The sequence below is a fragment of the Chaetura pelagica genome, unplaced genomic scaffold, assembly GCF_000747805.2.
Source record: "Chaetura pelagica isolate M959 unplaced genomic scaffold, ChaPel_1.0 scaffold141, whole genome shotgun sequence".
Classification (NCBI taxonomy): Eukaryota; Metazoa; Chordata; class Aves; order Apodiformes; family Apodidae; genus Chaetura; species Chaetura pelagica.
Genome location: NW_009952059.1, coordinates 839,548 through 861,333, shown reverse-complemented (window position 1 = coordinate 861,333; position 21,786 = coordinate 839,548). Strand labels below are relative to the sequence as shown.

General features: G+C 50.6%; 2 protein-coding genes across 2 annotated transcripts in view; one reads left to right on the top strand and one right to left on the bottom strand.

Moving 5' to 3' along the window:
• GPR137C (G protein-coupled receptor 137C) overlaps positions 1–15,293 on the top strand; it is a 20,500-nt gene extending 5,207 nt beyond the window's left edge. Inside the window, exons 2-8 of the mRNA XM_010004229.1 lie at positions 7,550–7,587; positions 8,328–8,371; positions 9,086–9,314; positions 12,202–12,351; positions 13,997–14,119; positions 14,256–14,371; positions 15,122–15,293. Coding sequence (XP_010002531.1) covers positions 7,550–7,587; positions 8,328–8,371; positions 9,086–9,314; positions 12,202–12,351; positions 13,997–14,119; positions 14,256–14,371; positions 15,122–15,293 — 872 coding nt within the window. The remainder of the gene's footprint in view (positions 1–7,549; positions 7,588–8,327; positions 8,372–9,085; positions 9,315–12,201; positions 12,352–13,996; positions 14,120–14,255; positions 14,372–15,121) is intronic.
• A 4,365-nt stretch (positions 15,294–19,658) lies between these two features.
• ERO1L (ERO1-like (S. cerevisiae)) overlaps positions 19,659–21,786 on the bottom strand; it is a 27,088-nt gene continuing 24,960 nt past the window's right edge. The window contains exons 16-17 of the mRNA XM_010004217.1: positions 21,246–21,379; positions 19,659–19,719 (exon numbers count right to left, since the gene is read on the bottom strand). Coding sequence (XP_010002519.1) covers positions 19,659–19,719; positions 21,246–21,379 — 195 coding nt within the window. The remainder of the gene's footprint in view (positions 19,720–21,245; positions 21,380–21,786) is intronic.

Sequence of the window (21,786 nt, the reverse complement as noted above, 5' to 3'; positions counted from 1 at the left end):
GGGGGGAGGGAGGGAGGGTGGTGAGATAAAAGTGTGTCCTGAATCCTGACATCAGGGTGTTGGGGTGCAGGATGTGCCCTGAATGCAGAGCCCATGGGGGATAGGGGGGGTGGAGGTAAGAGGTGGGGACACATGACCAGAATCTGGGCTTCTGGGGGGGGTGCAGAGATGTTCCCTTTCCCCTTTGCAACCCTACGAGGGGTAACGGTGCCACGGGGGGTGTCTCGTGTGTGTGTGGGGGAAAGGACTGTTTTGCATTTTCTGTGAAAAAATTATTATTATTTTAATCTCTATATTTTTTTAATTGATTTCCCCTTCTCCGAAGGGGACCAGAAAGTGGCAGCAGCAGGGGCTGCTCTGGCCTGGAGGGATGCCAACCATTACGTCACCAGCTAGAGCTTCTTCTTGCTATTGTTGCTGCGCTCCCTCCTTCTCTCCATCTCTCTCTGTCCGCTGGGGAAACTGGGCTGCTTGTTGTTCTGCAGCTTGTTGTCAGAAAACACCCCCCTTCAAAAAAAAAAACCACAACAACAAGCCAAAAAACAACCTACCCCACAACCCTGAGATCCCTCTGCCTTCCCCACAGCCCGGGGCTGGAGAGGTGGGTCCCCTCCTAGTGTAATAATCACTCCTGGAACAGTGTGGAGCTGCTTGTTTTTGTTGCTGAGCTGTATTCCTCCTTTTCTGGGTTTCCCATCACTTCTTTTGTGCTTTATATATATATATATATGTATTTTTAATCCTCCTTTCTCTAGTCCTTTTTTTATCTTTTAAAGCCTTGGCTCTCCCCTCCCCTTCCTCCTCTGGATATTTTGTTTCTGCTCCAGTTTCTCCTGAGCAGTCCCTCTGCTTGCCCGCCTTCCAGTTTGGTGACTTGTTTCATAAATAGGCAGTACTTTCCTTCCAGCTTTGTTGTTGTTGTTGTTCAGATTCTTTGCTCTGCAGCTCTCAGCTGTTCCCCAGCCTCACAAAGGAATTGCTAACACACAGCGAAATCGCTCCATCGCTCCCATGTGTCACCCATGGCAGTTATGATTTCATTTTCCAGAGGACATCAACGTTCACATGATAATGTGAGACTTGGAGCAATCGGGTTGTTCAGCTGTTTTGGTTCTTCCCCCCCCTCCTGTGACATAAACACCTGGAAGCTGGGGTGAAAAGCTGTCGGTGCTGGATGCACTGCCAATCAAATGGCAGCGAAATAACAAATGGTGCATAGTGTGCATAATCCATCTTGTCAGTTAAAGGGAGCCTGACCTACTGATTGCTCGAACAAGGAGGTGTTTGTGTCCCTTGAAAGGAAAGCTGAGGAAGGGATCCCATGTTCTGGTGTTACGAAGTGGCTGGATTTCTGTTTTCCTCCAAGTCACTGCACCTGACAGCAGGTTTTCCTCTTCACGGGCTTGTTAAAAGGCTCCTTTAGAAACCAGCAAAGTAAATTAAAATAGATTCTCAGGCTTCCCTTCCTCCCACCATATCTGCTTTTGAGTGGACTCTGGCTGAATATACCCCATTTCTTTCTCCTTGAAGACCTAGAGCCAAGGGAAATCCTGTCTGAGGAAATAAGAGCTCAGAATCTAGAGTGGGGAAGGATAAAATTACTTATTAAAATGGATGTGCATGCTTAGGTACAGAGAGGGGCTGCCAGAAAGTGGCAGCAGCAGGGGCTGCTCTGGCCTGGAGGGATGCCAACCATTACGTCACCAGCTAGAGCTTCTTCTTGCTATTGTTGCTGCGCTCCCTCCTTCTCTCCATCTCTCTCTGTCCGCTGGGGAAACTGGGCTGCTTGTTGTTCTGCAGCTTGTTGTCAGAAAACACCCCCCTTCAAAAAAAAAAACCACAACAACAAGCCAAAAAACAACCTACCCCACAACCCTGAGATCCCTCTGCCTTCCCCACAGCCCGGGGCTGGAGAGGTGGGTCCCCTCCTAGTGCAATAATCACTCCTGGAACAGTGTGGAGCTGCTTGTTTTTGTTGCTGAGCTGTATTCCTCCTTTTCTGGGTTTCCCATCACTTCTTTTGTGCTTTATATATATATATATATGTATTTTTAATCCTCCTTTCTCTAGTCCTTTTTTTATCTTTTAAAGCCTTGGCTCTCCCCTCCCCTTCCTCCTCTGGATATTTTGTTTCTGCTCCAGTTTCTCCTGAGCAGTCCCTCTGCTTGCCCGCCTTCCAGTTTGGTGACTTGTTTCATAAATAGGCAGTACTTTCCTTCCAGCTTTGTTGTTGTTGTTGTTCAGATTCTTTGCTCTGCAGCTCTCAGCTGTTCCCCAGCCTCACAAAGGAATTGCTAACACACAGCGAAATCGCTCCATCGCTCCCATGTGTCACCCATGGCAGTTATGATTTCATTTTCCAGAGGACATCAACGTTCACATGATAATGTGAGACTTGGAGCAATCGGGTTGTTCAGCTGTTTTGGTTCTTCCCCCCCCTCCTGTGACACAAACACCTGGAAGCTGGGGTGAAAAGCTGTCGGTGCTGGATGCACTGCCAATCAAATGGCAGCGAAATAACAAATGGTGCATAGTGTGCATAATCCATCTTGTCAGTTAAAGGGAGCCTGACCTACTGATTGCTCGAACAAGGAGGTGTTTGTGTCCCTTGAAAGGAAAGCTGAGGAAGGGATCCCATGTTCTGGTGTTACGAAGTGGCTGGATTTCTGTTTTCCTCCAAGTCACTGCACCTGACAGCAGGTTTTCCTCTTCACGGGCTTGTTAAAAGGCTCCTTTAGAAACCAGCAAAGTAAATTAAAATAGATTCTCAGGCTTCCCTTCCTCCCACCATATCTGCTTTTGAGTGGACTCTGGCTGAATATACCCCATTTCTTTCTCCTTGAAGACCTAGAGCCAAGGGAAATCCTGTCTGAGGAAATAAGAGCTCAGAATCTAGAGTGGGGAAGGATAAAATTACTTATTAAAATGGATGTGCATGCTTAGGTACAGAGAGGGGCTGACACTTGGCTGTCACAAGAAGAGTAAGTGTCCAGCACTTTGTGTTGGAGACAGAGTACAGCCAGGTGGACTTTCTGAAAGCCTTTGGTGCTTTTTCTGGCTTCCATTTCAGCAAAATAAATGATGTTGAGTACTGATATTTGGCCTCCCCTTCTCGGGGAACAGGCTGATAAAATTAGCCCACCCTGCTTCTGACAGAAGGGTGGCATGTGCTGGTAGCTGAGACGTGCTGCTGAGATGTGCCTGGCTTGGCTGTGTTCAGGGCTTCTCTTAAAGCACAGCAGGAACTGTGTGAAGGGGGCTTAGGGTGTAATTAAACAAGAATTGTCACTACCTGGAGGAAAGGGAGAAGCTACAGTGGAAGCACAGCAGCTGAGTTGAAGTGGCTCAAGGTCTGGAGATGACTGGTGTGACCTCAAGTAGAACCTACTGTGGAGGGTCCATCTGTTCCCAGTTTTTAAGGGCCAGTTGGTAGCAACCTGTAGAAGAGCATCAGGCTTCTGCTACTCTGGGGGCAGCATCCTGGTCTGAGATGTCCTCAGATAAAGGCACAGACTGATTCTGTAATGAGGGCCTGGCTAATTGTCTTTGTACACAGTGCCTCCTTTGTGGAGATGCTGGAGAAATGGCTTCTGTCTATGCAGTGAAAGAAAGTGTGGCCTGTGCTGTGTTATTTGAGCTAATCTTGCTTGATTTACAGAGCTCCCCAGGCTGTGTACAAGCTGAGGATGAAATGGTGCTAGGTGGGGGAATTGTTCCAGGACACAACAAATACCCATGGAGAGCTGAGCCTTGTTTTGGACTCCAGGCTGTTCTGGGGCTGAAACTCAAACTCATGAAGCTGCCTGCTGCTCCTCCTTTCTGTGGGGAGAGTCTGTCCTCTTTCTGTCCCCTCCTGGCCCCTGAGATTCCTGAGGGGACAAAGAGGCCTGACAAAAATAATAGAATCATAGGATGGTTTGGCTTGGGATGGACCTTCAAGATCATCTAGTCCCACCTGCCCTGCATGGGCAGGGACACCTCCCACCAGTCCAGGTTGCTCCAAGCCCCATCCAGTCTGCCCTTCAACACTTGCAGGGATGGGGCTTGCTGGTGACAGTTCCTTTTTGTCGCTTCCTTATTTCCAGCTGGAACATCAAAAGGTGTGATGCCTTTTGCTTGCTAGTGCCTCTTCCTTTTTTGCTTCAGCTTATAATAGGATGAGTTCCTTTCCAGGAAATCTGGAGTTCAGTTTGTCAGGTCAGAATTCCTCAGATCCACTGGGAATCTTGCCCCAAACTGGCAGAACCATGGCTCAGCCATCCAACCCAGGGTGCTTCTCTGCCTTGCATTTGGAATAGCTTCCTTGCTGCCAGGTAGACACCTGCTTGAGTCATGCTGCCTTTCCCAAGAGTCTGCCAGTTCCTGTTTTCCCCAGGGTCATTCTCAGGAGCACAGTACCTGGAAATGTAGCCACAACAACCTCCATCTTGACCCTTTCAAATACCTTCTTGAGCACTTGGCATCCTGGTCTCACTTGGGAGTCAGCAGCTGGGTGCAACAATGAGTAAGGCCTTCTGCTGCAGTGCTGAGGCTCTGGCTGCTCTGCCAGACTGGCGTGGCCATAACCCTTAACCTGTCTGGGCTTCTGTAAGTGCTCCATCTGATTAGATGACATCAGCCTCTTTCATCCCTTGCTGCTGTAATTGCACTGGAGCAGACATGCATGGAAGGAGCATCCAGCCTGGGAGCAGTTTGTCCCTGCTGTCCTCTAGCTACCTGTCTTCTCAGATGGAAAACTGGAAAAGCCTCCATCTCTTCCTGGGCTCTGCCACCTCCCTTGTCTCACAGACACCTAGCACATGTCCTCTGCCTCAGGGACAGCTGGTAAGGGGTCACTTGAACTCCAAACTGCTCCATCCCATAGCTGATGATTCCCATGGGCCCCACAGATCCTGAATGAACAGGTGGCTTTGCTGGCAAAGAGCTATTCCAGGAAATCAGGGCACACACAAGTTGCACCCTGTGTTTGTGATGGCAGAGGGTGATCTCAGTATTTGTGGGGATGGTGAGAGATCCTCCTCACAGACAGTTCCAGCTTTTTCTCTGAGGGGCAGGTGGGGCTTAAACACTTTTTCTGTAGTCCCGAAATAGTCTGTGCTCTGCTCCCATGCTTGCTACTGAGTGACTGTGGTGAGAGAAGGAAATCTCTGGATGCTCTTGCAACTGAGCAAGGGCTGTGTTCATTTCAAGGCAGGACATGGTGATGACGATGTCATATATGTTGAGAACCCAAAATCATTATTTCTTTGTGGAGCAAAAGAGGCTTTGATTCCATCAGACAATGACAGTTTTCTGGCTTTCCTGCATCTTCCAGATCTGTTGTGAATGGCTGTACCAAAACCAAGCTGAAGGGTCAGCGTTAGAGCTGAGGTTCTGCAAGTGGTCCTTAGAGCCACCTATGGGATATGGTGTCTGTCACATGTCATTTTCTCTTAGCAGCTGTCACACCTTCAGTACAGCTTCTGAGGATGAGTGTGTTTCTTAAACAATGCTTTGAACATGCCCTTAGCGAGTTCATTTTCCAGGCTCAGTGATGTGGGCAAGGTGTCACTTGTGAAATATATCCACTCGTGGCAAAACCAAAAGTCTCCATCATCACAGGGGACTTCAAGGTCTGTAGCTCTTCTTGGCCTCTCCTTCCTAAGGCTGCAGCTGATGTGGTCAAAGGACTACTGACTCTAGGAGGACAAATGTATATTTCCTAAGGGCTATAAAAGGCTTGGGAAAACATTCTCAGTCCTGCTGCTCTGGGCTAGCAGAGCCCTCCTTGCTCTCAGCAGGCAACTGCATGACTTCTGGGGCTGGCCCTTCAGCTAGGAACTGAAGGAACTGTTCAGTCACCAAGGGCTGCTGCTAGCAACTTGGCATAATGCACCTGTTTCAGGGCAGGGGGCTGGGGGCCTGTAATTCCTATTTTTATGAAGAACAGGATTACCTCTGAGGTCTCTGCACTGGCTTCTTCAAAGCAGAACCCTCCACATCAGCTGTCCTTGGCTTTAGAAGCAGTAGAGCTAGTCCAGTGCTGGAAGCCTTGCAGGATTGTCTCAAGGATAAGAACCCAAAAGGTGCATTGTGAATGCTACTGGTGTCACCAGCTGACACCTGTGAAGGGAAAGCACCCTGCATATCAGTTATCATGTTTTAATAACTAACACCACTGTAAAGTGAATGATGCTTCTTTTCCTGAAGTTATAAGACTAAATAGCTGGGGAACAATAAAAGTGTGAAGCTGGTGGTGTGGAATCCCTCTGCTTTTAGTGGCAGCAGTCCAAGCCTTAGTCTCAGGTTGCCATTGCACTCTTAACCCTGAGACAGCTTTGTGTGCCTTAGGCCCCAGGGCTTGGGGTGTAGGGCAGGGTCTTGGGACAGAGCTGCTGCAGAAGCCACAATCTTCTTTCTGTTAGCCAGTGGCACTTCCCTGCTGGGCTTGAGGGGCTGTTCTCAGCCAAAGTGATCAGCTGAATACAAGCCAGGGACTCGGCTCTGCTGTTCAGAGCCTGTGGTTACAGACTGCTCTTCTGGGAGTCAGTTCAGAAGTGCAGATATCTCAAATGGATTTCCGTGTTTCAGAACCACAAGTGGGTGCTGAACCAAGAGGTTTCCCAGCTGGATGTCCTTGATGTCTGTTTTTTACACTCCCAAAGTGCTTGAATGTAGCCTGCAGGCAAAGGAGGGACAGAGGAGGGTTTGGGGATTTTTCTGTTGTGAAGTCACAACATGGTCCTTCCAGGCCCAGGTTTTCTGTGACTCAGATGAGCTTTGGGGCTCAGAGTGAATTATGCCACAGTTCTATACTTATCTGGGCTGGACTAGGCCAGGACCAGAGGGTAGATGGCCTTGGAGACTGCTTGTGGTACTGTGTCCCTCAGCGTGGGGGCTGGATGCCTCCCTTTGCTCAAGTGCTGCCTTGTTCCCTACTAAGTGCTTCTTGAGTTCATCCTCCCTCAGACTGGAGGAGAGGAGCCAGACTGTGAAACTGGCTTTTGGAACAGTGTTGCTGAAGCTGTCTGATGCCCCATAGGAGGGCTTTCAAATGCTTAGAACTACCATCATGGTTCAGACAACCCTCAAATCCTGAAATGCCTCTGGAGTCCTGTTGGCAGGAGCCTGATTTCTGAAGCTTCAGTCTGCAATTGCCACCTCAGTGCTGACTGAGGGGCAGGAGCTCAGGAATCCCATCAGAAAAAGGCTGACTAAGGGTGCCTTGTAAGAGATGAGTGATCCTTCCCTGCAGCCACAGTCTGGAGCCTAAGCAGGGAAGGCTTCCTGTAGGAACAGTGAAACTCAACCTCTTCCACACCAGTGAAGGATGTACATGTCTGCTGGATCTAGCTGGATGACTTTCTACCTCTTCTCAAATTCCTTGAGAGCCTCCAGTCAGCACATGAGCTTTGAGACTGAATGTGACCTCAGCTCTGGGATCCTTCCTGGTGGGGTCTGCATTAGGATCTGCATTTTCCACAGGACAAAACCTAGTTCCTGCCATGGCTGTGCTTTTCTGCTGCTTGTCCTGGCCATGTGTGAGCACTGGTTACCTGTCCCCTTGCAGCAGGACCACTGGGCTCCCACCTGAGCTGTGACTTGAAAGTGAGTCCACACCTTCCTAAACTGTCTGTGCTTCCTCAGGCCTTGTGTGGTGAGATTCACAGAACCCAGATCCACACTTAAATTACATGTTGCTCTGGCGAGTGAAACAGTCTGTAAATAATTGTCATCTGAAACACTTGGTTGTCAAGTGTGTCATGCAGCTTGGTAGGATGGACCTTCCACCTCTGGAGGAATTCCTACCATCTCAGAGTTACTTCTCAGGTGTATTTGTCCTACAAACATCTTCAGGGTGGAGGAGGTGTGAGCTCCAAATGCTCGTTGCAGCCTGCAGGTCTACAATCTAATACCAGAGGGCTATTTTAGATCAGCTATTTGTCTTGCTAAAGCAGCCTTCTCTAACAAGGGAAATCAAGCATGATTGAGGTCCCAAAATCTGCAGCACAGAACTCTGGGCAAAGGAGATGTATTTTTTAATTTTCTTAGTGACTACTGGATGTTGAACTCCATGCCTTTCTTGATGTCCTTAGGTGTGGTGTTAAAGACTTTGTCACATATGGGGTATTAAATATCCTTAGACCTGTTGGACACCTATGTTTGGGCTTGGCTCTAGCAGGAAAAAGTGCTAGTCTTTGCTGTGAGAGGGTCTAGTGCCAGGCTTGGTGCTACTAGATAATCTAGAGTCCTCCAAGATGTCCAGCTGGATACTGGCTCCCCTGTATGTATCTTTGAGTTTAAACTGTAGGTCGTGTTCAGTAACACTGTGCAAATCTTTCCCCTAGGTCATATTCAAAGTAAAATGTGCAGCTGAATTCAACAAGTACAAGTAAGTGCTACTTTTTGAATGTTTCCTTCAAAGCTTAAGGTGAACTCATGCTGTTATGGTGGGAACAGGAACTTCAGACCCCAGTGACTGGGCTGAGCCAGTGCCATTCCTGGCTGTGCTCTGACAAAGGGTCAGCAGGACTGGGAGCTTCAAGGGTCCCAAGGAAGCCACCATTCATGCCAGCAGCATCCCCCTGCTGCTAGCAGAGCAGATGACCTCTTGAGGTTATTCTGAGCTGTCCCACCCCAGAAAAGATCTTCAGGATAAGGCTTGAGCAATAGGTGATACCTCTGTTTGTGCAGCCCAGGAGCTTCATAGGTATTTCCAGGGAAACCCACAATGGAAAATGCAAGCTCCAGTGCCTTTCAATAGAGAAGTTGCAGTGGTTGTGATGACTCACAGCTTATTGACTGAAGTTAATGCAGAGCTGGAGCAACACTTGAAATCTGCAAGATAAGAACCCGACTGTCAGAAGATGACTCTTGTAGCTCATGACTACTTACACTGCTCATGCATTATGAGAGCAGCTCAAACAAATGCTCTGTGGACTTGGGCTGTCAACACAACCATTGAAACTTGCTGGCATGTCTGGTCTTCACAGCAAGCAGAGCACTGGGCAGGCTGGGAGGTCTTCTTGCCTGATGAGACAGTAGCGTAGTGCAGAATGACCCCAGAAATGTCTGACTCCATCTTTTCCCCCCATCATGTCTCCAGGGTCCTGTTGTATTTGGGCTCCATATTTACCAGCCTCTTCTTCTTAGTTGTGAACTTAACTTGTGCAATGTTAATCCACGGTGAGGTCCCAGAGGACCAGCTGAGGTGGACAGTCCTTGCCCGTGCCCTTGTCAACGACAGCCTCTTCATCCTCTGTGCCATCTCACTGGCTTGCTGCATGTGCAAACTAGGAAAGATGTCTTCAGCAAATGTCTACCTCGAGTCTAAGGTAGGTAAATGCCTTGTCAGCTGCACTGGAACTGCACAATCCAGCTGGATTCTCAGGTGGCTATCTGTGCTTGTTCAGAGCAATGCTGGCCTGGTGGCACCTGAGCTACTTGCTCCAATACTCCTTCCAGTGTAGAGGTGGCAGCTCCTGGACTCCTGCTGTAGGAATGAAGAGCCCTGTGTGGTTTGGGGAATAGGTTGTCTGCAGCATTGCTGGCACAACGGGAGACTTAGGAGCTGATTATACTTGTCATGTTTAGAAGCATAATCTGGGTCTTGACTGGAAGATAAGGTTCCCCAAGACTAGCAGATGCAGTTTCTGCAGCAAGGTGTCACTAAGGGTGGTGCAGCAGGTTGTTATCTCTGGCAGATGCGTAACAACCCTCTGCCGAGGGGATCCCCCAGCAGTCCACCTCTAGTTGCCTGCTTGCTTGAGCCAGAGGAAGTGCTCACTTCTCCTGCTTGAGATGAGCAACTGAAAAAAGGAGAAGGTGCTGCAGGTCCTGCCCCAAGGCAGAAGGACAAGTGAAGGTCTGAACATCCACAACTCTGCTCAGGCAGGGAAGTGGATACACCACCAGCACCCTCACCTCAGCGTGGCAATAGGCTGCAATTAAGTGTGCACTTGAGCTGCCTCCTCTTCCTCTGGGAAGTCATATCACTTCTATCAAAGGCAGAGACTCCAGGGTGGATCCCTGGCCTGGTGAGAAGGGCAGACCAGTCTCTTGATTGGCCTGGGAAAATCTACAGGAGCACTTGAGCACAGTTGGGCTGAGGGAAGCTCAGTGCCTGGTTCTCGTGCTGTTGCTTAAATCACTGTCATTCCTGGCTCAGGTGAGAGACTGTCCAGAGTGTAGAGCTCCTGGAGGCTGTTGGATGCCCACCTCAGGAAGAGGGTGACAAGCCACCTTGCATGAGCCAGTGCTACAGAGATATTCTGGATCTAGACAACTGCCTTGCATTGGCTGGAGGCATCTCCCTGCTCCTCAGCAGGCCATCTGCATGATCACTGAGTGCGGCTGTGGTCAGTCACTCCTTTTAGAGAGAGCAGCTGAGAGAGCTGTGCTGCTAGGGCTGAAGCTGGGGCTTTCTGCAGGAGAAGTCTGGGTCTCAAGCATGGGTGGTTGCCCAGAATCCAGGATGTGTGGCCCATGGGTGGCTGGAGCCAGCTGCCTAGCTGGCTCTTACAGCAACTGTCCACAAAGGTTGCAGATTGCAGCCAGATGATCTGAAGTGAGACAGAGGAGACATGAGTAAGCTGAGAACCTGCTCCAATCTCTGTTTGCACAGTCCAGGTATCCAGCTCTGACTGGCTCTGGACACTAATTAACTTATCAAGTTCTCCCAGCAGCAGTTTACAAACACAGTAACTTCCTCTGGTGAGAAGCCTGAGGCTGCCTGTGGGGCCTTGCCCTTGCACAATGTGCTTTAGAGGAGCCTGTGCTCAGGTTGAATTCTCAGCCTGACTGGTAAAGGTCTCTTACAATTCAAATGCTGCCTCCCTTCCCTGCCTTGGAAGTGTCCTGTGACTTTGTGTTTGTGGAGGAGCTGCAAAACTAGGGTGGGGATGAGCAGAAGTGTTAGACAAATGCCTGAAAAGGTTGTCCTGCACCCTGAGCTCCAGCTGTGAGCCTGCTGACTCAAGGCAACACAGAGAGGCTAGAGGGCCCCTGAGGCTGCTGTCTCCACCCCAGGTAGGAAGGTTTGAGCCCTTTGACACTCTAGGAGGAGGCTGTGCCACTGAGCTGCTGCTCTGTGGTCCCTGTCTGGTGCAGCCTTGCTTCACTGGCCTCTCTGCCTCTCATTCTGTTGTCCTAAACACCAAGGCCTCAGCCAACAGTGCTAGAGCAGGCCACCTTCTTGTGCTCTGCTGGTGGCACAGGGCCGTGGCTCTCAGCAGCACTTTTGTGCTGACTTCTCCACACAAGTGCTGTAAAAGGAGGAAAATGGAGCTAGCACACCCAGAGCCTGGATGTGGAGCAGGTCAATGGGATGAGCTTCCTGAGCAGATTGGCTGCCTAAATACAAAGCAAGGCAGCTGCAGAGAGGTGTTTGTCTGCCCACTTACTGCCTTCTGCTGTGGGGTGACTTGGGGGCTACCAGGAGCTATTAAAAGGCTTCATAGGTATATTTAGCAAAGAAATAGAGACACTTGCAGATCTTCAAGTAGCTTCCTCTCCCATGGCTAACTGTCCAGGAAAGGTAGATGTTGTGCCCTTCAGGAACCTCGTGCAGCTATCTCTGACAGCACAATGGAACACTGGAGAAAGCTCTTCACCAGCACAGGACAGCAGGAGGCAGAGGTCCTGCAGCATGTACCCACCCTTCAGCACACTGCTCTGCATACCTCATAGCCTGGCTTGTCCCACAGCAGTGCTGGGTCTTTCTGCCTGTTCTTAGAGTTGCTCACCCCAAATATTTGGACTCTTTTCCTAGACAAATGTGTTCCATGTCAGTGGTGCCCAACTGCTGCAGTGAACGAGCAGGGTGACCATCTCTGCTGTAGCTTCTGATCAGGGTGTACAAGCAGCCAGTTGATGTTCTTTGTGGTGGTTGTCTGGCCTTCTGGAGGCTACCACAGAACAGCAGTGGGTGGGATGGCATCTCTGGACCACCAGTTTGGGGCTGACTGATAAGATCCTGAGAATGTCCCTCCTGTGCCTTGGGTCTTCCCTGCTCCTCAGCAACCCTGGCTTATAGCTCTGCTGCTGCACTCAAATCATCACACACAAAAGCTCTTAACCAGCTCTGAATATTTTAGCAGCAACGTACAAATGTTCCAGGTCACTCCTGCCTGTACAGCTTCCTGTGCCTTTAAGGGGGGGATAATCCAGCTCTGTAGGAAGGTCTGTATGAAAGCTGGTTGTTGTTTTTTTTTCCTGTTCTAGGGAACATCTGTCTGCCAGGCTATTCTTGTGGGGTCTGTAGTGGCTCTTCTGTATTCCTCAAGGGCTTGCTATAACCTGGTTGCTGTGGCCATATCTCCAGACAATGTTCCTGGTCCTTTTAACTATGGCTGGGACAACTTTTCAGACAAGGTAAGCGTGTCTGTGACCCCAATCCAGAGCTAGTCAAGTGGAAGGCAGTTAGTGTACCCACCTGCAAGGGCGTGTGTGGGGGAAAGGGGTTATCTGTGGTGCTGAATCCCCAGATGAGTTGGCTTTCTGTCTTCAGAAGCCCTCCTGGCTCTCTCCACCAGACCAAACCTGAACCTTTTTCCATCTGACTACTTCGACACTTGCAGATCTTCAAGTAGCTTCCTCTCCCATGGCTAACTGTCCAGGAAAGGTAGATGTTGTGCCCTTCAGGAACCTCGTGCAGCTATCTCTGACAGCACAATGGAACACTGGAGAAAGCTCTTCACCAGCACAGGACAGCAGGAGGCAGAGGTCCTGCAGCATGTACCCACCCTTCAGCACACTGCTCTGCATACCTCATAGCCTGGCTTGTCCCACAGCAGTGCTGGGTCTTTCTGCCTGTTCTTAGAGTTGCTCACCCCAAATATTTGGACTCTTTTCCTAGACAAATGTGTTCCATGTCAGTGGTGCCCAACTGCTGCAGTGAACGAGCAGGGTGACCATCTCTGCTGTAGCTTCTGATCAGGGTGTACAAGCAGCCAGTTGATGTTCTTTGTGGTGGTTGTCTGGCCTTCTGGAGGCTACCACAGAACAGCAGTGGGTGGGATGGCATCTCTGGACCACCAGTTTGGGGCTGACTGATAAGATCCTGAGAATGTCCCTCCTGTGCCTTGGGTCTTCCCTGCTCCTCAGCAACCCTGGCTTATAGCTCTGCTGCTGCACTCAAATCATCACACACAAAAGCTCTTAACCAGCTCTGAATATTTTAGCAGCAACGTACAAATGTTCCAGGTCACTCCTGCCTGTACAGCTTCCTGTGCCTTTAAGGGGGGGATAATCCAGCTCTGTAGGAAGGTCTGTATGAAAGCTGGTTGTTTTTTTTTTTTCCTGTTCTAGGGAACATCTGTCTGCCAGGCTATTCTTGTGGGGTCTGTAGTGGCTCTTCTGTATTCCTCAAGGGCTTGCTATAACCTGGTTGCTGTGGCCATATCTCCAGACAATGTTCCTGGTCCTTTTAACTATGGCTGGGACAACTTTTCAGACAAGGTAAGCGTGTCTGTGACCCCAATCCAGAGCTAGTCAAGTGGAAGGCAGTTAGTGTACCCACCTGCAAGGGCGTGTGTGGGGGAAAGGGGTTATCTGTGGTGCTGAATCCCCAGATGAGTTGGCTTTCTGTCTTCAGAAGCCCTCCTGGCTCTCTCCACCAGACCAAACCTGAACCTTTTTCCATCTGACTACTTCAGGAGGGATTTCCTCTTGTGCTCTTCAGTGTCAGCCTGCTGACTCTTGGGGCAGAGGAGGAACAAGTCAACTAGAGCAGAAATGCAATGCTTAATAAGGCATGGCTGTGTGCAAGGGAGGGGCTGTGGTGGTGGGGAGGGAGCTGGAAGTACCCTGGTGGAAGAGAACTGAAGAGAACTCTTCACACTGAAGAGAAGGATCTCACCAAAACCAGTAGCAGCAGCTGGGTAAGGGTGTCTATTCTGGTTTAGGGCCTCATGCCTTCGTAAGGGTTTCCCTGCGCTTCCAGTTCTGTGTCCAGCTTTGGGAGCAGTGTAGCTCTGGTGGCTGGGGCTATCCAGAGACCTCCAACTTCTGTTCACAGGTGCACGTGGAAGTGAGCAGCGAGGAGTACGTGGTGTTTGGGGTTGTCCTCTTCCTCTGGGAGCTGGTGCCAACGACCTTCGTGGTGCTGTTCTTCCGGGCTCAGCGACTGAGTCAGAACTTGGTAGGTCTGAGCAAGCTGCTGTAGCTTGAGCACCCCTGTGTGGGGAGGAGCTCTGGGGTGGGGAGCAGGCTTTGTTCCCTTTGAGAAGACTGTCAGAAACAGCTCAGTTCTGGCCTGACTCCTTTCTCTTTGGCAGACTGCAGCGGGGATGGTGAACAGTCACAGTTACAGCTCCAGAGCCTATTTCTTCGACAATCCGCGGCGCTACGACAGCGACGATGACCTGTCCCGGCTCGGGGCCAGGGAAGGAGGGTAAGGATTGTGTGGGGTGAGGGGGAAGCTTAGCTGCTGTGCTGCTGCCCTGTGGGGAAGGAATAGAGCCCTTGGCTTCTGCTTTAGGGGAAAACAAAGTGGTAGAAGAGGCAGCTTGAGCCTCCTGACTGAGCTTGTTTTGGTCCCTTATGCAGCTCGCAAGGAGCTGTTCTTGTTGGAAGTGACCAGCTCTGAGAGGTGGATGCACTGGGTGCTCACTGGTAGAAATATGCAGTGGCTTCAGCCAAGAGGCCTCATCGAGGAGGGCTGATCTTGCTGGGATACTTCCTCAGCTTTTAAATGACATCCACGGGAGTTTCTTCACTGGGAAGTGAGAGATGCTGAGGTCCTGGGAGGGATGTGGTCTCTGGGAGCCAGCTGAGATGAAGCTCTGCAGGAACACCTGGTGTGGGGGAGAATAGTCACATGTCCCCACAGAACTAAGGAAAAGCCCTGTCTTTCACTTACTGCCCAGGGCTCTGAACCCTGCCTGCTGTGGGGTGCAGTGAGGGGTTCAGAGGTTCTGGCTGCTCTTAATCTGTGCTGTAGGGGCTGGTGCTTCTCACACCTCATTCCTCAAAGCCAGATTCCTTGGAGATGCTGTGCCTGGCACGCTGTAGCCTGCTTCCACAGACTTGGACACCCTGACCGTGCTGGGAGCCACAGTCTTCCCCAGCAGTGGAGAACTAGCCACAGCCCAATGACTCCTCTCTAAGGGTCCATGTCTGGTTTTTCTGTCTCTCCTCCCAGCTTGGCCACCCCTCAGTGCTCTGGCTGCTACGGGTCCCTGGCTGGGAACGACAGCTACATGGTGGGTCCCCATCCCAGTGGAACTGCTCCAGACACTGCTCCCTTGCTCTTTGCCGCAGGCGGCTCCGAGAGGAACAGCCACCGTAGCTCATCCCCTGTGCCACACAACTGAAGAGGCTGCGAGGTCCCTTTCTTCCCAGAAGTGGCATTCATGTATAGGATTGTAACCTGGTTTTCTCTTTCCTTCTTCCCTGAAGCATCTAACTCATCGACACAAACATTCCACTACCTGCTGCAGCTGGAGCAGGACTGAGCCTGTGGCTGCAGGCAGTAAGCGAGAGAACTGTGACTTTAAAGGTACCATGTAGCAAAGTGAAGCTGAACTCTCTCTGGAAGCTTTTTCTTGGTCTGGTCTTCAAGATGTTGGCAGCTAAATGCACCAGAGCTTCCTCACTTGGAAAAGAAAACATCAAATGCATATTTGCACTTTTATCTGCACACTTGGAAGGAACGAATCTTGCTCAGACTGTGCTTGGTCTGAGGCTGTTCTAGTTACTCTTTTAATTGCACATCCATAGCTGGGAGAGGCACTGTCTTCCTGCAAAGACGTGTTCCATGAAGTACTCTGCATCCAGACTCACTTGGGAGTGTGAAGCTCTGTCATCCCAGCGTGTTCCAGGCAGGGCCTCTATTCCCACAGGGAATGCTGAAGTGTTCTGTGCCATATTCCCACCCAGCAGGCCCGAGGCCTCTGGCTGAATGAGCTCTTGCTCTGGCCCTGGCTTCACCCCATTGCTGAACTGTCCTTCCTGGGGCTGTGGGTTCAGAGCTGAGCTCCAAGCAGGGCCTGTGAGGGGAGATGAAGTGCTCCTGGTGGTGGGAAGATCACGAGGCTGTAACCAACCCACGAGCTTATGGCCAAGGGACAGGGCTGGTGTGGATGGCAGATGCTGTTGAGTGAGAGGGGAGACTTCATAGGCTGCTGCCTCCTGGGAAAGCTGGAGCTGGCTCAGCTGGGGTGTGTGGCCCAAAGCACATGTAGAACTAGGGCTGCCTTTACTGGTGGGTGCTGAGAGCAGTCCTGCTCCCTCCTCCTCTTTACCAGCAGCAAGGCTCCCCTTTCCCCCTCCGTATTAAACTGCATTTAGCAGAGTTTGAACCTGAAGTGAATGTGAACTGGTGGGGTCCCCCCTGAGGTGCAGGAGGTGTCTGCTTGCAGAGGCCTGCTGCAGAGAGTGTTTCTTTTCAACCAAATTAGCCAAGCTTGGCCTGGCCTGTAGTTCCATTGGGCTCTTGGTGATGGGGATTGATGTTATTCCTGGCTTGTCCCTGAACCTAATGTGGAGTAAGAGGGAAACAGCTTTGGACATGGGCTGGGCAGGAGGCACTAGTCCAGGGAGGGACCTCTAGTGCCAGCCTGAACCAGAACTGCTTTTAACCCACCTAGAGCTGCTCCTGCTGGTCAAACCCAAGTCTGACACTGAAGGACCCAGCTTGGGGTGAAGGACTTACCTGTGCAGGGAGTGGTTTGGTGCTGTGGGACACTGGGCTGTGGTGCTGGGAAGACCCTGAGGCAGCCTCAGTGTCCCCAGGTGTGTGTGAGAGAAACCCCCAGCGCTGGGGCAGCCCTGGATGCTCCTCACTTGCCGTGTGCTCACTAATATGGCCTGCTTACCCCCTCACCCACCTTGCTTGTGCTGACCTAGGTGTCACTTGTCACACTGAGAACACCCTGTCCCTCTGTGGGGCTTCTCCCTGCTCACCTACTTCACTCTGGCCTCCCCCCCTGTTGCTTTCTGGAGAAGGCTCCAAGATGACAACTTCCAGCCCATCCCTCTTGCTTTAGCACTTGAACCAGAGAGCTCCACCCTGGCTCTCCTGGCTGTGGTGGCATTTGGGACCTGTCTCCTGGGCTGCAGACATGGGGTTGCTCCATTTCCATGGCTGCTTGACTTATGGCAAAGCTAAGGAAGGACCTGGACGTGGTGCGTTGCCCTTCTTTCTTCTCCCATAAGTCACCAAAGACGACAAGTGATGCTTAGTGGCCCCTGTCATTGCTTCAATTCCAAAGCACTAGGAGCACTTTAAGTTTTTCTTTGGAGGGAGAGTAGTGCAAAAAAAGAAAAAAAAAAAAAAAAAAAAAAAAAATTCAAGGGGCTACAGCTTATTGTTCATATTGGAACACTGAGAACACCCTGTCCCTCTGTGGGGCTTCTCCCTGCTCACCTACTTCACTCTGGCCTCCCCCCCTGTTGCTTTCTGGAGAAGGCTCCAAGATGACAACTTCCAGCCCATCCCTCTTGCTTTAGCACTTGAACCAGAGAGCTCCACCCTGGCTCTCCTGGCTGTGGTGGCATTTGGGACCTGTCTCCTGGGCTGCAGACATGGGGTTGCTCCATTTCCATGGCTGCTTGGCTTATGGCAAAGCTAAGGAAGGACCTGGACGTGGTGCGTTGCCCTTCTTTCTTCTCCCATAAGTCACCAAAGACGACAAGTGATGCTTAGTGGCCCCTGTCATTGCTTCAATTCCAAAGCACTAGGAGCACTTTAAGTTTTTCTTTGGAGGGAGAGTAGTGCAAAAAAAGAAAAAAAAAGAAAAAAAAAAAAGAAACTTCAAGGGCTACAGGCTCATTGTTCATATTGCACTGAAGCACACACCAACCACACGATCTTCCTGGCAGGAGGAGGGCAGGTCGAGGCAGTGAGTCTCCTTGCTGATGTACTTGGGAGTGACTGGCAAAGTGGTTTGGGTTTTATTCCTTTGGATGGATGGCTGTTAATTTCAAAACTGACCACTCCTCCCCGGGGCTGGTCCTGTGTTTTACTGAAGTAATTTATAGCTGAGAAGTACAATGACTTTTTTAATGCATAGTTGCCTTTCATTAAACTTTTCTTTTAATTTTATTTTTGGTTTTGGTCTGGTTGAACAGTGTTTTTGGCTTTGCAGTCAGGCAGCAGCTGGCTGCAACAGGAAGCTGTGGCCAATGAATGTACCTATTTGTTCTTCACTAAACTGTAACCAAGCACTACTATGTTGAAATAAAAAAAAGAATTAAAAAAAGGGAGTTTCTGTGCTAGGTTGCTGGAGGCCTGGCTGAGTTTTGTTCTTGGTGTGCCCCTGCTCTGGTTCTGCAGACCCCTTGTCATGGCCAGGGGCTTGTTGGCTTTGCAGGCACATCTGACTGTTCCACCAAGGTGTGGTAGTAACTCAGTCAAGCTGCTCCTTACCAGGCTTCAAGGGCTCAGTCTCACCTGGTAGAGCTCAGTCCTGGCCAGTGGTTGGGTGCAGAGCACCCAGAGGGGGTTTCTGAGGAGCATGTCCAGAGAAGGGCAAGGGAGCTGGGGAAGGGGCTGGAGCACAAGTGTGAGGAGGAGCAGCTGAGGGAGCTGGGGGTGTCCAGCCTGGAGACAAGGAGGTGAGGGGAGACCTGCTGGCTCTGCAGCTGCTGAGAGGAGGTTGGAGCCAGGGGGGTCGGGCTCTGCTCCCCAGGAACAAGAGGAAATGTCCTCAAGTTGTGCCAGGGGAGGTTTAGATTGGATCTTGGGAACAATTTCTTCCCCAAAGGGCTGTCAGGCCCTGGCCCAGGCTGCCCAGGGCAGGGGTGGAGGGAAATCCCTGGAGGGATTTCAAAGCCTGTAGATGTGGTGCTGAGGGACATGGGGCAGTGGTGGCCTTGGCAGGGCTGGGTTAATGCTGGGACTAGATGATCTGCCAGGTCTTTCCTAACTTAAGTGATTCTATGGAATGGGGGGGTGGGGGCTGGAAGCAAAGCAACTTTGCAGGCTGGCAACAAGGCTCCAGTTTTGGCTGCACCTCTGGTTCCCAACAGCAGGGCAGGGAGCAGAGGGCTCTGCTCACCCTGTGTTTGCCTTGGCTTCCTCGTGCACCCAGCCTCTCCTTCCCACAAGGTCCCAAACCCTTCTTGCCTCCACAGTTCCTCCTCACTGGGCAGCAGGGCAGCAGCACCATGGTTCCCACAAGGTTCTAGTCAAGATGGAGGCACAGGCTGGCCAGGAACAGCCCATTGCCACGAGAAGTTCCACCAGGAAGAGGAAGGCACCTTTGTACAGCAGCAGCTCCTAGGACAGGGGCTCCTAGAAGCCCTTGCAGTCCTTTTTTTGCAGCAGAAAGTTAGGGTAGAGACACCACAAGGAAGAGGCTGCTTGGAATCATGGAGCAGGCAAGAGATTGTCCCCAAATTTATTCAGTGTCACAGTTCCTGCCTTATCTCCAGCTTCTGGAGGCAAAAAGAATGGTGTAATCCACCAAAATAGTACAGCAATTTTGAAAGCAGTTATTCAGAATGTTCTCCCAATATAGAAAATAATCTTTAAATATAGTCCCCTCTTTTGTTTTTTAAAAAAGTAGCTTCTTTTTTTCCTTCTACAAAATATTTGTCCTCAGCAGGTTACAGACAATCAGCTGGGAACAGGATATTCCACAAGTGGTTTTTCACCAGGTAGTGGTTGGAATGAGGATGTTTGTCCATTTCTTAGAGCCCAGCAGCAAAACATTTAGTCTCTGTCTCCAGTGAATTCACTGCATCTTCCTTAAGATGTTCCTGAAGTTTTCCAGTTCCCTCACACTTGTTGAAACCCTGTGTGCAAAGAAAGCAAAAGGGAAATGTTAAAGCAACACATGGATCACAACTTGTTTAAAATTCAAGAGAAAGGGGCTGCTCTCAAGTAAAGCTTCAAGCAGCTCTTGGGAAGAGAGAATTTAGAATTGCAGCTAAATTAAGCTCAGGAGCCAACCAGGCCCTTCACTAATTGTGCAGACTCTTTTTTTAAGCAAACACTGAGCAAGTCTGTGGTGGAACAGGATGTTACAGAGCTCAGCTGTCATCAGACAAACCCATTAAAGAGAGGTCACCTGACAGCCCATAATATTACCAGCCATGCAGGCAGGTCATGGAGTCTCCTTGCAATAACAGCTTGTTTCTGTTGAAAGGTGGGGTTTTTTTGGGATCTCCTGCCTTGGTTTTCCTGCTGTGCATCAGTGAGGGTGCCAGGTGGGACTCTTGAGGACCTGGGAAGGAGAGGTTGGCTCTTCCCAGCCAGGACAAACTTCTCTTTCTAGAAGGTTCTGATTGACCCAAATCACTTGTGCAAGAGACAGATGTTTGTTTCAAAAGGCCCTTCTAATCCACAGCAGGGGACTTCCAGGGTAGAGTTTCAGCTGGGCAGCAGAGGGGGAAGGGGAAGACAAAGGCTCCCTGCCTGTCAGCCCTGGGCTTCCTCTGGACATGGACGTTCCGAGGGTCCCCATGTCTCTGTCACGCTCCTCCCATGGGCTGTGCTGCCAGGCAGAAGGAAGCCCAGCTCCTCTGGTGGAAGGGGAATAGAGCAGCTGAGCTCAGGAGGAGAAGGACAGATTCCTTCTGGTTGGAAAAGATCTTGAAGATCATCAAGTCTAACTATGAACATCACTCTACCACATCCAGTGCTGGGAACACCAGAGCATCCCCAAGAAAGAGCATGGAGCTCTGAGATGGAGCTGTTGGAGAGAGTCCAGAGGAGGGCACGGAGATGATGGGAGGGCTGGAGCAGCTCTGCTCTGGAGCCAGGCTGGGAGAGTTGGGGTGTTCAGCCTGGAGAAGAGGAGGCTCCAGGGAGACCTTAGAGCACCTTCCAGTGCCTGAAGGGGCTCCAGGAAAGCTGGGGAGGGGCTTGGGACAAGGGCAGGGAGGGATGGGATGAGGGGGAATGGATCAAAACCGGAAGAGGGGAGATTTAGGTGAGACATTAGGAGGAAATTCTTTGCTGTGAGGGTGGTGAGACCCTGGCCCAGGTTGCCCAGAGAAGCTGTGGCTGCCCCATCCCTGGCAGTGGACAAGGTGCTCAGAGGACAGTCACACAGCTTCTTGAAAATTACCAAAATCTTGGTATCTTTAACACAAATGCTTCCCTGAATCCCTTACAGACATGGAGAGCAGATAAAGAAGTTGTTTTAAATTGTTTCAACTGCTGCACTGCACGTGGACACCACGTGACATTTGAAATCCTCTTCCAGTGTGGTCAGAGCAGCAGTGAACACATTGCTGATGGGAACTGACTGCTTAAGCTTAAACAGGATGTACACAGCAGCTTGTGTAAAAGCCGAGGGAAAAAGTCTCAAACTAACCTTCCAAAAGCATTAAATAAGGCAACGATTTCTTGTCTGGTCAGCTGGAATCCATAGGAAGGGCCACTTTCAGGTATCTTTTCTATCAGGCTCTCAGAAAAGAGGATCTTCAGTGCCGTGCCCAAGCCCTGTGTCTGTGCACAACAAACAAAAGCATTTCAGAGTGGGGAGACATCCAAGGCCTGACTCCCAAGTTGAAATGTCATTTCCCTCCTTCATCTTTGCAAGGATCCCTGCTGACATCATCTGAGCAGAGGGAGGCTTGGATTTCACTGAGCACAGCTCAGAGAAGCCAGGAGGTTTTATTTATTTAGTGTGTCAGTGAGAGCAGAGCTACCCAGCAGAGGTTTCCTGTCTAGGTTTCACCATGTGTGACATTCAGTGCAGATCCTGCTTTACCCCTAGTTTTATAAGCACCAGAGGCTCTGCACTCCCTCCCCCCCTCTTGGGGAGCAGCTGTACCAGTGAACGCAGTTTCCAGCTGCAGAGGCAATGGGCAGCCAGGCCCAGTCAGCTGGAATCAGCCCAGTGCTTCCTGCTG